The sequence below is a fragment of the Varroa jacobsoni genome, unplaced genomic scaffold, assembly GCF_002532875.2.
Source record: "Varroa jacobsoni isolate VJ856 unplaced genomic scaffold, vjacob_1.0 scaffold_73, whole genome shotgun sequence".
NCBI classification, from domain to species: domain Eukaryota; kingdom Metazoa; phylum Arthropoda; class Arachnida; order Mesostigmata; family Varroidae; genus Varroa; species Varroa jacobsoni.
Window position 1 is genome coordinate 57115 of NW_019212975.1, and position 15965 is coordinate 73079.

General features: G+C 40.6%; 2 protein-coding genes across 8 annotated transcripts in view; one reads left to right on the top strand and one right to left on the bottom strand.

Annotated features, from left to right (window-relative positions):
- LOC111262575 (AMP deaminase 2) overlaps positions 1–15965 on the bottom strand; it is a 35672-nt gene that overhangs the window by 17177 nt on the left and 2530 nt on the right. For 2 of the 7 annotated variants that reach the window (XM_086969274.1, XM_086969268.1), the window contains exons 2-3: positions 12379–12465; positions 1613–2433 (exon numbers count right to left, since the gene is read on the bottom strand). In XM_086969274.1, coding sequence (XP_086825400.1) covers positions 1613–2023 — 411 coding nt within the window. In that variant the 5' untranslated portion in view covers positions 2024–2433; positions 12379–12465. Of the gene's footprint in view, positions 1–1612; positions 2434–5692; positions 6010–12378; positions 12466–12843; positions 12962–14094; positions 14224–15965 lie in introns of those variants that run through there. The other 5 variants (XM_022836941.2, XM_086969279.1, XM_086969273.1 and 2 more) reach the window with 4 other exon arrangements.
- Positions 14471–15959, top strand: LOC111262593 (uncharacterized; the record flags this gene model as incomplete). The annotated part of the gene is made up of 3 exons (XM_022836959.2): positions 14471–14586; positions 14742–15003; positions 15435–15959. Coding segments are annotated over exons 2-3 (756 nt in total), but the record flags the coding sequence as incomplete, so codon positions are not given.

Consider the following 15965-nt stretch of genomic DNA (forward strand, 5'->3'; position numbering starts at 1 on the left):
AGAAAGATTTTGGTAAACATAGCGAATTATATTTATAACAGAACGAAGCATCTACGTATTACTACATGTGTACATATTATGCGTGTCTGTACTATTATACGTAATACAAAAGCATATCTTGATGAGACTGTTCGAAACAGATGGATCGGACGAAGGGGTGCCATAGAACACCCTGTATGTTCCCCGAACCTCATGCCAATGGACTTTTTTGTGAAAGCGAGATAAAATATACGACGACCCTGAAAAGTTTAAAAGCTGAAATTTGTGAGGTAGTTGCCCACAGCTATCAGTAATTTATTGTCATTTTCAAGGAAAAAATGTTATGCAGATTTGTCTGGAGCTTAAATATTAATTATATGCAAACAAAAACTGAAGATAACCATTTACACTGTATAAATAGTGGGTAGGAAATCTTGTGCGTTGTATGTTCTAACTTTACGCAACGTTAACTGCTCAATGAGTCTGAAAAGTCCATCAGGAGGACAGCAGTGTACCGCTGTTTAAACTTGCTTTAAATTTCGTCCTATTTTAAGGCTACCGGGCTCCTCCTCTTCCATATCCCGATCGAATCATCTATTTCCTGCCGGCCCCAAGAAAGGTGACCCAGTAAGGTCAGCACAGCATGGCTCGGTAAATGTTCAAAATAAACATTTCAATTGTTGCTCTTGTCGGTCTTTCTCGAAGTTTATAACAACTGCTGCATACATGTTCGTGGCATTGTGCCGTTCTCTCTATGATAGAGATTCAAGACCTGTTTTTGCTTTGATTGCTAATGTCCAGCCGGTCTGTATCTTAACCCGCAGCGCTACACAAAGTGGAACATATTCGGTGGTAACCTCGCTATCTTTTACTAACACCCGATTATAAGGCTTCATAAATGGAACGCGCAGGTGGCTTAAATACAAAAAAAAACATACATATTTATGCCAACTGGATAAACAAAGTGATAAACCATAGCACTAAGAACGCCTTGATATTACTTTATGCTTGACATTAATATAGGCCCATATGTGCAGTATAATTAATTGTTGAGAAATACCGAACCCGGGTTATCTACGCCAATGCAGCTACTATTTTGCCTCTACATTTTGCAGTTATAGCAACTTTCCAAATCTGGCCCGTTAGACGTCAGGTGTCGAGCCGGAAAGCCTACGTTATTGTTAGTTCGCTGTCATTCAACTATTTCGGTAAAAATTGTCAAAACATCTTCTGTTGTAGTCCCTTTGTCAGGTATATTTACCCATTTATCTGACATGCAAAATCCGTCAACGTTTTGTGTAATCATAGCCCCAGATGATTTGCAGGTACTCGAGTGGCTCCGACGAGCTCATACAGGCTACGGTACACGTGAACGCGTGGCTTTCTTTCTTCCAGCTTACCTATGAAGGTTAGGTTTAGCATAGCTGCCAACAACCTTTTAGCTATGAAACCTAAAGACCAGCACGGTTTAGCGGGATAACATCAGCTACCAAAGATTTATTTCTATGCTATATTAACTTATAACCTTTGTAAGTGTCAGAATTTTATGGTAAATTACATTTTGGAAATTAAAACGATTTTCTTCTTTGACTGTATACTTGATATAACATGGATACGTTATCCTTTTACTAACCTGAACGGCTCTGCTGTGCTTATGCAGTGCGCTTCTCTCCTTGTGATGAAGTGGGCCGTTTTTGCAGCAGTTATACGTCGGGCTAATGATAGTGGAAAGACTACTGTCCGGGTTGCAAGTAGGACACAGTTCCAAAACACAGTTAGAAAGACCTGCACAGGCCTGAGCCTTCGAGGTGGCCGCATCTGAACTGCTTCCGCTTGAGTTGACTTCGGTAGGCAAAGGTGCAAGCTTCACCAGCGAATCGGTTTCACTTGGATCCACTGAAAGTTCACTCGATTTGGATGAGAGATTAGGATCTTCATCGCCTCGTTCACCCGCCATTATATTTGGGTGTCTTTTCTTTGGAGATATAGCATCCATGCAAGTCTTCGAACTCGATTCCGACATTGAGGTGCTCGTTTCAGACATTGCCGATTTCTGCTCAATTGTGCTCAAGCTGTGAGCCGATAAAAACGGTTGTTTTTTTTTTGTCGCCTTACGTGCTATGCTATTTTAACTTAGTTGCTCTTTTAGTGAAATAGAACTGGGTCCTTAGCCAACCTCTTTCGTTCCTTAGTCGTGTCTTAGAATTGTGCAGAGTGAGGTAAAAATGGAGCGCGTCATATGGAATACTACCTGTGTTGAGATACTTGCGGCTGTTGATAATATAACATTAGTAAGCACTCCTAGAAGGACACCAACGAGTATGTCGAACGAGCTGTGCTTTGAAAAAGATTCATAGATAACGCTGTCTGTTGAGTCGTCTATTTGAGGACTTCAGGTTTGGAAAGTTCGGGAAGTCCTGGTTCGACACCGTCTCAAGGTTGATGGCCAAGCATCTGGAAGCAACATAAAAACATTACTGTATGCTTAATAAACAGCTAAATCAATATATAAGTAATTTTTGGATAATTTTATTATTAAAGTTCACATTTAGCTTTTTAAGGTAATCACAGTAACGGCTATGAAAGTCATTAAGAGGGTAGTATCACTACGTATTATTAATATGTTCTCTGCACCCATGCTTCTGTAATGCTAATGACTGATGTTATTGAGACGTTCCACAGTCCTGTTACCAGTCAACGATATCATATTTAAATATAAATTCTGACCCTTAGGTAGTCCATAGCCAGTACTGGCTACAAAAATCCCATGACTTTTGTCTCCGCACGTCTTCGCCTTTACCGTTTTCTACAATTTCTACTTGTCGCAATGATCAGCCCGATAAAAATAAGCAATCCGATAACATCGGTAACTCTATAGTTATTATGCGATAATCACGTAAGCACAGTAATTAGAACCCAAATAAATATCATTTTCATGTTTTACGTCACGGCACTCGTAACATTTGTTCCAGTTCAGGAGCACAATGGAGGCAACTGCTGAAAGCCAGTTTATAGCTCGGTTCAAATTGCTCAAACAGGATATCCTCACACCCAGTCACCAATGACCTTTTCGACCGGGGCTGCAACGGTGGCGACCTTAGGGTGTAAGTGGTGTTCTGTGCAAGATTTAAGCCAGACAGAATTCAGGCCCGATGATGTTCAGGGAACTTCTCCGCAGTTCGACCGGACTATTAGGCTGTTTTTAGTTTAAATAGTTGCAGACGTTCAGTGAGTTGAATGCATCGACGGACAGGTAGAGATCGAAAAGTCCTATTATAGCCTGTGGTGGGCGTGGGTCACTTGGTCCTCTACACGGCATCATTTGTCGACATCTAACATCAAGGTGGCATTTGTGATGTGGAGCACCGAATAGCGTTTGGATTAATGTTGATTTGCCTAACTCGATGTGGTCGCTATGACCGAGCAGAATGCGTAGAAGGAAATTTCATGTGATGACGCTGATGGGCGCGCGAAGGCTGTGGAGAGACGAAGGATTTCTTTGACGAAGTATTATAGGTTTATGCACCCCTGTCAATACGAAATTGGTAACAGCTATTTGCCGGTCATGTGCAAAGGCTCGGTTGCGAAAGGAGCACTCTTTTACTTATCATTTTTCTGTCTATAATACATTTTAACTATGCATACACTTGAATTAGATTAAAATGTTTTGATGGCATTGTAAATCCAATTTCACAAGTTAGAACATTAAATGAAGTTACAATTTATAATGGTACCTTTGATTCCTCAATATAGAATTCCAGTTTCGACTTCTGAAAGGACCTCGGTACGGCCAGATTGCTTCGAGAATAAGTAACTGCTTATAATGACATGATCGGGAAATTTTATGAAGTTAGTGATTTTTAAAACTTCATGTCCTTCCATTTAATTAGAACCCAGGAAGTATAAACAAATTGACTACCGGCACCTTCAGAACTACAATTGTCCAAGTTCCCATTCTATATCTGTATATAACACTGTAGGTTAAAAAATAGTTTATCATTGAAAACTTCATAAGCCCGACTGGAATTACGTTAATGTGCTTGCTGCATTTTAATACGCCAAGGGAACTTCGGCCACAGCTATAGCGCTCCCAAATTAACGTTCGCTTGTGATATGTCGTATCGCCGGCCTTAGTGAAGAGCTTGTCATTAAGATTTTTTTGGACCCTGTACTCTTCATAAGCGTACCCCCGCAACGCGATACAAGGCCAATTATACAATAGACAAAAATGAAATAGCCAATTTATATATTCATCTTTGACATCACACTCTTAGGGTAGATCTCACAGCTTTTTGTCCTAAAGCAAACAATGCGTTCCCTTTGATGTTATGGCCTAATTTGCAGCTTTGTATTAGACGGAATTCGTTTACGAAAATGTTCCAGCTTCATTTAAGATGGATAAAAAAAAAAAAAGAAAAAAAAAACTAGAAAAAAGCTACATAACTAGAAAGTTCAGTACAGATCTGAAATCGGTCATTGTTTATTTCATCGCATTGTATTCATAGCAATGCAAAAACGTCTTGCTAGGCCAAGATTGAAAATAGTTGAGCCATATATTGAATTCTCAGTAAAGGATAGATCAACAAAGGCAGAGCTAGAGATGAAAACATAATTTGTATTAACTTAGGCAGCAAAAAGTCACGTGTCCACCTGAACTAGCATCATGTCGATATAAACGAACCCTATTTAGGTGGTTGTCAGAACAGTTGTATTAGAAATATATCCGCACACCGGATCACCTGTTCTGATCTCAGTCACAGCATGATCAGCGGACCACTGCTTATAACAAAAGATTCTATAATCAGTACTTCATTATTCATACTTAATTTTTAAGATTCACTTAGCAGTCGCACTTCTTGGCTTCTCGTCTCGCCTCAGCCAAAGAGCAGATAAAATTGCTAGCCTTTTTGCGGTACTGACCATAGAAATTTCCAAACATAAATTTCCATAGGTTTCACACAAATCAATACTTCTGATCACCAAGGACTGGACGACAGGGAATATCATAAACATCGATAAGCTAGTAACAGGTCTAGTTAAGTTCCCTGGTTAAGATCAAATGACGCGTCTATTGCTCCACACGGACGACTTCTAAAGCAAAGCTTGTTTTGATATCAATGGGCATTTTCTCCAGGATAACAACGATACATCAACTAGCTCCGAACAAAAACAAAAATAAATATAACCATTTTATGTAGAGTAATGCTTAAAAACGTCATCAACGATTAGAACCCGTTTGTTGAATCAGTAAAGCCCTAAGTCAAAAAACGGGTTCTACTTTATTTACAAATACCGACAAACAGTCAAATTCCTGATTTCCTATTATTGATAAGGTCGACATAAGTGCCCACCTTATGTAAGCTATATTTCTGCTTTATTCTTATTGGCCAAGTATGGTTTTCAGTGCTCGCTATGCAAACTCTAGACGTGCACTGTTCTTTATCGGAACAAAATTTAAGGTTATAAATATAAGTAAAACATGATTGTGTACATATGTATCCGGAATTTGCTTCGCTAAGTAGACAACATCCTGGAAATGGGAACAACGAAGACCCATTTATTAAGCTCCTCGATATTATGTTACGAACAGTATCGTTTACCCGCAGTTATTCAGAGATCGTTGTAATAGAGTAAAGCTAATTTACTATTACTAAATTCTCGAAGACTATCCCAGTTTTCAGATAATAATCATTATAGTGACTTTATAAAATACCCTTTCGTGCTTTAGGGGGGTAGCCGACGACGACCAGACGCTGATAAAAGGCTGACCACTGCCAAGTCGCTTCATTCGGGCAGACAGGAGGTGACTTGCTTTAGACGAAATGTTGTTGTCTGTTACCTTGCCGGTCTTCTTATGAAACAAGCACATGCTAAGTCCACCCGTAGCTGATGTAACCAACACGAAAAGACACAACTACATACCGATACGAGCTCTTAGCGATTCAATTGCTAAAATTCTATGATGCACTTCACAGTCCGATGGGCACTATCCTCAGATAGGCGGATTTCAATGCCCGAAAAACAGTAGGACTAACGGCTATTGTCTATTGCTATTTTATGTAGTGTCGCGCACTTCTTCGTGCTGAGACTTAAACGTGTCAAACAGAATACGTGAAAACCTAAACAATCGCATGATTGATACCACATTATACCCGCTACACGTCAAAGTGCTTTCCACTCAAACGTAAACAAACAACCGCCGAATACAACAAACAGCCGAATAATAGACGCATGGCCAGGCCTTGCACGTATAGCAACCACTTGCACGTCATCTACGTCGAACCCAATTCCGTCTTCAAAAACGTGATAGGAGCCAATCAGATCTTGAGCTATCGAAAACAAAATGCCGCTTCCAGAGAATTAATAGTTCTCTCTGTACATATGCTGGCCCTAACATGTACAACATGCGCCGTAGAAAAGCTGCATCGCTGTCAAGTCCAATCGGAGTTTCTTTCATATGATTATCTTGGCATTAAGCCAGTACGAATTATAGTCGAGATCCATCCAGCAGTTGTAGAAACTGGTCCTAGCACCAACAAGACTTAGTGTGTCAAAAACGCTTTTATAACCGACGAAAACGAAGAACTGAGCGTACGCCCCAAGAACACGGGGAAAATCGTCACGCGAAGTAGAAGAGAAGAGACAACTACGTGGATCAATCTATTGCCATCCAATCTTCAAGATTTGCAATTTCTTGACCATTTTCCATCCAGTCCGATTTCCAAACGCCTCGCACTTCGTTGCTTCGAAAAGTTGGAATTATTCGAAAAAGTTTATTAACGGGGCTTTATGTTAAGACTATAGCGATTTCTAAATGGCTAAGATGCCTAACGAGAATATCCTATAAATCGAGGGCTAGCTTCAAAGTGGACACAGAAAATGAGTTTATGGCAGATATTGAAATGGCCTAGTAGGTGCCGGTGATTTGAGTGAGCAAGGCCCGTGCCTCTGGCGAACTTTTCACGGACGTAGCTTCATTAGAGCACGACAACACCATGTCACCTATTAGCTTATCATTGGTTTCTGTTCGATAACTGTGTACTGCCAACACCAACGACGACGACGACGACGGAAAATGGACTACGCTGACGTGAACTCGAACGAGACATCACTGGCGTGATCTCGATGTCGACCCTTATCAGGTCTACTAGGTTAGATAACCGCTTAAAAAGGTTCTGTACGGCTTAGTGTCGCTTTATCTAGGCGTTTGTGTGTTGTTACAAATATACGAAAACTGAGCTCAATACGAATGTGGAGTCTACACATTGAGATTTGGTAAAAACAACGTTTTTTCGACTTGTATAAATAAAACAATTCCGCTACCGTGAGGCAGGGTCAGCCAAACGTGGCCAGCCAATTTATTCGTCGAGCTAATCCACCGCTCGGCTTTAATGGGGGACAGATCAAGTCAGTAACAGACGCAGGCTTCGTTTAGCTGCACATAGCACTTAATCGTATTTATTGATACCACATAAAAACACGTTCGTCCTACGAAAGTATGTGCCGAAAAAAAATCACACGTTGTTTCTAAATATACTGGCCAATGGACTTGTCAACCTGATAGCCCCCGCACCGTACAGTTTCCCTTCGAAGTAATCCTTCGAAGTACGTCATCCACAATCGACAAAAGGTTCGCACGCAAAGGGCGCTCTAAGTACAGTTGGGACATTTTTATGAGAGGTCCAGGCTATATCACTCGCTTTACCAAAAAGGTGACGTCCATGAGCCTGCAATGAAAGGCTACTGGGCACTCTTGATGGCTTGTTTAGTGAATGGAATGGTACGGTAATCAGTTTGAGCACTATGGCAGGCTCAAGGACATGCACGCCGCTCCTCTCTCTTCTTCACTGTGTGTGTTCTAACTTCTAACTGGGCCAAATGCGCCCGGTTGGGAACGACGCGGTTTGCGTTCGTCATGACCCCAATGGAGTTAACTCTGTTATAGTTTACCTCATAACAAAGTATGCCAACAAAGTTTTGTTATGGAAAGCGACCGCCCGAGGTCGAATCCAACAACTCATAGGCTCAGCTGAAGTAGAACCTTATTTGGCTCATCTCATTGGGATCGCATAGTCTTTGATCACGGATCAAAATTATCAAAGTTCAAAGAATTATATTATCGATTCAGTCACTAGAACGGTGCATCGATGGCGAAGCGCAGTGGTACAAGGGAAAACACTGAGTTGGAAGAGCAATCTCAGGGATAAAATGCACAGATGAAAATCGGACGCCAGCTCTTATGCATACGATTTCGTTGATGTGAAACAAAAACACACACACACACACACACACACATTTAATTTTAGAAATACTGCATCGAACGAATTAGATAGACATGACAAGGTTTCCGTTCCGTCCGGACAAAGTATTCCGTTGTCTGTTAGATCAACAAGGCACACACTTAAGCGAACTATTATACAAATAAATTTGGATTAATGTGCACGTGTACAATACCTGACACTGATCCAGTGTTGCAAAGATCTAATCATCCGAAAATACCCACAGGTATCGTTCCTTTCGCTATTGTAAAAATGCTTTAAATACACACCACTTTAACGTTAATGACTCAAATCTGACAAATCTGAACAAACTGTACCAAAATCTTATGAGATTTTCGGTATACGTTGCAAACTTAGCAAGTTAGTTGATTAAAGGCAATCTCGATATGGGATAATTACCCTACGTGGCGGCAGAGATCGCAAAGTTCACTTCTGCGTTAAGTTTTTGAGCAAGGGCCAAGTAAGTAAAGGGTTAAATTCTGCAGGTAGAACAGCGTTCATTTTCTCGGTTCGATCCACGATTCGTTACTAGACGCCAGTGTTCATTATTATCAGCTGTGTTGCTTATGGAAAAGTAAGGACAATTACATAAATATTTTTCTTAGGAGCCGTCATACGCCGCACTGACAGCCGTCAATTCCGATCATCCTAACTGCCACTTATTTTTAAACCACAAAAAAATAGCATAAATTCAACGATCATATTCTAGTGAGCAATCAAATCTTTATGGAACAGCCCTTATGCGAGATTTTGCTTGAATAAATTATAGACAATTATGACTCTATCGATAGTCTAAACACAGCTACGCGGTATTTTAGAAGATACAACTGGGATGAAGACAAATGAGAATTAGGAAAAATTGTCCCTTTTACAGACGGGAATCATAATGCTACCGGTTTTTTAAAAAGCTGAATTTATACCACGGCTTTTACTAAGGCCACCAAGTTATAAAGATTAAACGAATTCCCTGTTTAACTTAACCTTTGTTTACGTAGACAGGGGCAAACTGAAGATTACTATATATATATATACATATATATATATAACAGCGTATAATCTGCTAGCCAATTTCAACTTGCAGTTGAGAGTCATCCTCAATATTGCATTTTGATCCGAAAACAAGATCGCTTTCTATAAAAAGCCTATTTAGATCTGTCGTGTCATTAATTAGGTCGTCTGCGGCTCCTAATTAATCTTTTTCCACACAAGCCGTCGGGGTTTACTGCCTTTAAACGATAGACGCCTGAATTTACCTTAGTATCTCGTCGTATTTAAGTCTCTTCAAAGAACATAATAGTGGCCGAAACAACGATTTTTTTCCGCTTTGTTGTCCTCCCGCAGGCCGTTCTATCTATGGCCATACGCTAATCAAGCTGATACGTTACAATCGAACCCAATAGTTCACTCAATGAATGCCATAGAACCTTTTTTTTATATGAAGAACAGTGAAAAATATTATTCTGGTCATCTATCTACAACGCTCACCGTCCGCAGCCGCAACGCACCGCGTCTTTTCATACTTAATCAACGACCTGGTGTCACCCCATTTGCTCCATATAATACAGCTCAATCTGCTGGCTGTGTGATCTCTAGACCATTTCGTCGATATATCGTTATTATATTGATCAGCCCCTGCACTTCTGAAATTTCTTCCTATCCCAATACCTCTGTATCTCGTTTAGTCAGACATTGTGAATTTTTCATCCGGTTACATCAATGCCTTCCGCCTCCACGATCAAACAACATGGCGAGGACAGCACGAGAAAGCACAAAAAAGCACACCACTGCAAGTAACACATTTTCTGTTGCCGGTATTTGAATTAGCGGTAGTCATAAGGAGTCATCAACGTTTATTTGATAAGCATCGACTTTCAATTTTGCAAGCTCTGTAGCATTATAGAGTGGCAATATACGCACACCGTTTGGATTTCGCTGAAGAAAACGCGATCATCGCATAGCACCATACGTCAACACAGCTGGCCTTTTATTTTTCGTGGAATAAACAACCAGAAACCGACTCCCTGCCTAAGTTCCAGCTTTCTACTACAACTAGCTCAATGATTAACTACACGACTGTTGCGCCACCTGAGTGCAACGGCCTGATTACGCGGATACCTTGAATCTTCAAACAGCAGTAGCTACCCCGAACATCTCTTACACAGAAAACAGGCCGCAGGCCACAAACTGTGCCCAGCACATCTCTTCCAGCTCCGTCTCCGCGAACAAATATACAGTTATAATTGCCGCGGCGACCTCAGCTTATAACTGCGTTGAACGCGAGCCTATTCCGGTGCTCAGATCATAGTCAGATGCGCCTCATAAGTTCAGGCTCACTGTAAGGCTCGACAGGGCACCAGGCGCGTCAGCCACACACTTCGCGCAGCAACGGTGAGTAAGGATGCCGTAATGGCTCAGAACACGGACCACTCTCAATGTTCTGCGCGCAGATACATGTAAAGTGTGTATTTGAGTTGAGAATCGGCCAGTGGGTGGCTGGTTGCAGCGTTTCCCATACACGCTCAGATTGTGAATCCCAGACATGGGCGAGGCTCAAATCAGATTGTAACGGCCGAAGGAGGAGCGCTCAGAGGAGATTTAATGTCTCGGAGAGATGCTGACTGCTATTGGTAGTCGGAACACAGCTTTCCCTCTCTATATTTCTGTTCCCCTTTCCCGTTTTCTCTCTTTTATTGCATACCGTATTCGCTCTGTGAGTTCTTTGTTCGCGTGCGTGGGTGGCTCAAACTGGGTTGAAATAAGGCAAACTCTGCTGGTGGTTGAAAGCCGTTGGATACTATTGGAGATTAAGTTAAGTCTATGATACATTTTTCCTCGGTGGCTTTTTTCTTATTATCTATTATCTAAATACATAACTGCGGAACAGTGTAAATACACTTTTCGGAAAGTTGCCTTTAAACTGACCTTGGATCAGTTTGAGTCAGATCTTTTGTAGGTTTGCGTAACCTTCCGTGCATCGATGCATACGTACGTATGCAACTACATCATAAAAACGACTGATGTACGTTGCTGCGAAAGGCAATGCGCAAACGGAGGTAAGGTCATAGCTATATATGTTGGCCTTATTCGAATGAGATGCTCTCACGCCACACAACTGCGCCAACTATCAATACTAATATCGATTTTTTCCACCTCAGAGCATACAAGAAATAACCAGTAAAAAAGAGACTAGAAACGGTATGAACTCGCGTAACGTCAGGCAAGCTTCCAGGCAGAACGAGATAACAGGTTTAATGGATGACTTTATAACGGAGCTCCTTTAAACTTGTGGTTCTAACCTAATTATAACTACTGGTCTTATAATGACAGCCTTGCGTGTCGCTCCTTGTGCAGATTCTATTATATATATATGGTATAGTTGTATAAGTTAGCCAAACAACACATCCGTGTCTCAGTCGTATCATGTCCATTAGACACAACGTACTACTGCCTTAACTACCCTCATATACAAAAGGGGTAATGGTTCGGATTGAACAATAATATTCTAGAAATAAACGAATAAATACATAAGAAAAACTCGCTGCCATTTAGGAGAGATACATTTGCTTTATAAGTAATATGTACAGGAACGCGGTAGGTTGTAAAGCGTGTCAACACTGCCAGCGTTGCCAGCAGCTTCGCGCATACTACTCTATATAAAAACAGATTGTTTTTGAAGGATTTTTACCACTCGTCACAAAACGAAGCTTTCACCATTACTACACTTTGAATCGTATATCGATTCTTAGATTTAATAGATTCTTATGAAGCATAACACTCGTTGGTTAACAAAACAATATGGATCTTTTATGTATATCTAACCGATCTTTCTTGTCGGAACCTACTTGTCGGAAAATTATTTTTGAATTTTGCTGAAAATCCGAACTACGTTCATACGGATAGACGTTCAAAATGGCCGATCATGCACAGACATACATTCAGGCATAAAAAGGTGTAAGGCCCATTTCGTGTGGAACCTGTTATCCCTTCCAAATGATATAAACGAATTTTAAGTTTGTATTTTTCTGAGTGCACATCGAGCACTAGGGCGGGACAACTACGTCTCTGAGATATTTATATTTGCTTAGGTGAATTGTATTTAATACATACTAATAATCAATACCTCGTAGTAGCCTAATAGGTGAAACACAGGGACAGGTATGTACACACTTTTCGTCTCGTGCTGGGACGGTGATGTAATGCTTAACACCTAGAAACAATAAAACACATAAAAAAATAAATATATAAATAAAATCACTATCCCATTTAGAAAAGGGAAGTTCGTTTAGAAATTATAAAAAAAAAAAAAAAAAGCTGTTACGGTTACCGTCTCTGGATAAAACTGGCATTTTTTGTCGATGCTGTAAATAACCGGTAGCCTGTTCGGGATGATGCCTTTTATTTAATTTCCCCTTATATACTTTGTACTGACTTTGCCGATCCAAAGCTACGTTTAATTCAGCTACATTAAATCTTTTAGCGAACAAAATGTATCGAAGATTCTATGCTCAACGAAGGCCAAACGTTTGGGTAGATTAGACAGGCGGTAGGCCGTACACCCCAAAAAAACCAGTCTAACTATACAGACCATTTACTTTTACAGCAATATTTCAGGTCATAGTAAATTAACGTTGGTGCCTCTGGATTTCTATTCCTATCGCGGATCATCTTCGTTGGCGCATTGGGCCTTCCTCTCTCGGGAATCTCTGGAATACACTCCAAACACCAAACCCTGTTCGATAATTCGGCACCTTTCAATGATATCTAATAAACGCTTCGAATCAGTAATTTAAATTGGTTATCTATCTACTGATTCCGTGATGACCTTAAGGACACTTGAGGTCATTCAAGCTTCAAACTGGACACAAGTTCGTTTCGCACTTGAAGCCAGCCGTGTGAATCGATACATAACGGTAGGACCAAGCGTTCAATTCGAAGCAGCTATTTTTATATCTATATGGTAGTAAAGTGTATTGGAAACATGATGTGTCCTGTTCAGCCACGCGGCTAGTAGACATCTTTTCAAAGGCGTTTGCATGTTAAATGCATGGTAACAGCAAAGAAACCAAAATAAATAAAACAAATTAAGTATGGAAAATATATCAGGACGGTTAGGAATGAATGAAAAATAAGAAGTTGAAAAAGATTAATTTCATAAAAGCTAATAGCTGTTTGTACGGTGGCAATGCTGTTGTATAGGCTTGTTTGAGAAGACCCAGTAAGTCTAGCAGGTAACTACTTCACCTAAATTCTTATTAAGGGTGAGTCCTTAATGCTGTACTGAAAAATAGGTTGTTCTGAGGACTTATTTGCATAAAACAGCTAACATTGCTAAGTAAAGCAAGACGTTATGACTCTAGCGCAAGAACATGCTCTCGGAGGTGTTACACACATGTTTTTTATAACAGTGAAAAACTGCTCATTGAGATTGTTCCAGTTGATATACCCCCTAGATTAGCTATCCATACGAAAAAAAACAGGAAAAAAAATTCAGCTAGCTTGACAAACGCGCTGTTGTCGAGATATTCATTGTAAAAATCCGATTAATATTTACTCACTGACCTATACCTAAGGAAGAGTAATATTTGCGATATATATAAATATAAAAAAGAAAAAAAAATGATGTATCTCTACAAGGGCATATATATTTTTGCTAAATTCGTCTAATAGACATAGTATCTTTCTAAATCAAATAGATGTTGGCTAATGAATAACATTTACACAGTGTTTAGGTGTGTCGTTGAAAATACTAAGAGCCACCGGTGTAAATAAACACAGGAAGCTTGTAAAAAAAAAAATAAAACCATAGAAGGACCGATAAAGTGTTCGATACGCTTACCTATTCTTGTTTTGGCTAAAGGCGCTGGACGCTGTAGAATGAGAAGTTTTCTACTGTGCTAAAGCAATGGTCAAGTACAAGAAAAACAAGAATAAACAGCCTCGAATAATTTGCGAAGGTATAACAATTGGCAGTAAAGTATGACGACGTCAACAATCCAGGAAAATACAATTGTTGCCGATAACTTGTTATATGACATGCAATATTCTTTCTCATAAATATAGATGGCCCCCTCTCTTTATACGGTTCGTGTAATACGGCAGGAAACGGAATGCCTCGTTGACGCCTCAATCTCCCGTTGACCTTGGAGGGGGGCAATTCCAGTGTCTTATCATTATTTCAGACGCGTAGATCGTCATTACAGGCATCTATTGAGATCGCAGAAGATTATTTACGATGTTCCGGTAGATTACAACAGGCTTAATCGGTATATAACCATAGCCATTCGGCGCAATTAGTGTGTAGTGGTTACATTACTGTCGCAGCTTCAAGGTAAGCTTAGTTAGCATATCTGACTAGTAACGAAGCAATGTTGTCAGACTAACACAGTATCCGAATGTCCATTTGGCGTCCTGTATGAGAGACCAGTACATTATTAGACGATGCTTTTTTTTTTTTTCTTAAATTTTGCCTTTATTTTCGCGCAGCTTGAGCTTTCCAAACCAACCGCCCGAAAGGATGAAGGCCTTTATCGTTGTGGGCTGCTTAATAGCAGTGCTTGCCCTAGGGGCCCAAGCAAAACCTTTCGCTTTTGGGCCAGGTAGATCGGACTGCCCTTCAAAAATCGTACTCGGCATGCCGCACTACGTGCCTGATCCCAATGATTGCACTAAGTATTCCGTGTGCAATTTTTGGTTCTCAGCTAAATTCGTATGCAAGTATGGAGACCATTTCAGCGTTACCGAGCAGGTTTGTATTTATGAGATGTCTGCTAAGTTTTTTTAAATAAAGCGGCTGTGAAAATTGCTGCATCTGACCTTTGAAAATTCTATTTATGCAATTATTATACAAGCAGACGATATCGGTAAAGTGATCCGATTTCCTATACCGTTCCCTAGCTTTTAGCTCTAATAAAAGTATTTCCAAAAAGCACTTTAATGCATTTTCAAGCGTCAGTGTCGTGACAGTTTCAGCCTTTTTACATCTGTACGGTATATATATATATATATTTGACACGACGTGATCTTCGAAACGTCTCGGCTTCTCGGTATATTATCTAAACTATTCTCTTACGTGGTACTTTATGGAAGGACATTTGGAGTCAATCGCATTTTATGCGCACTTGCACATACGAAATTCTACAAATCTCAATTAACCTGTTTTTATTTACGTGTACACAGAGATGCGTGAGACCGTGGTTGGCAGGATGCGACCCTGCTTACAAAACCACCATTTTGCCACCCATTACCGGAACCCAAAAATCTTCCATAGCTACGTCCATTGAGACTTCATCGGTGGAGACTGAGGCTACCAAACCAAACGTACTAATCTGCGTTGAAGCTGCCAAGGTTATTTCCTCAAAAACTAAAACATCCTCCGAAAAGACGGAGGTTGCCGAAACAGATGCACCGACTTCCACCGAAGCTGCTGAGGCTACTTCCGCAGGGACTGAGGCTGCCGAAACAGACGCGCCGACTTCCACCGAATCTGTTGAGACTACCTCCGTAGAGACTGAATCTGCCGAAACAAATGCACCTAGTTCCACCGAAGCTGCTGAGGCTACTTCTGCAGAAACTGAGGCTGCCGAAACAGACGCGCCGACTTCTACCGAATCTGTAGAGACTACCTCCGTAGAGACTGAATCTGCCGAAACAAATGCACCTAGTTCCACCGAAGCTGCTGAGGCTACTTCTGCAGAAACTGAGGCAGCC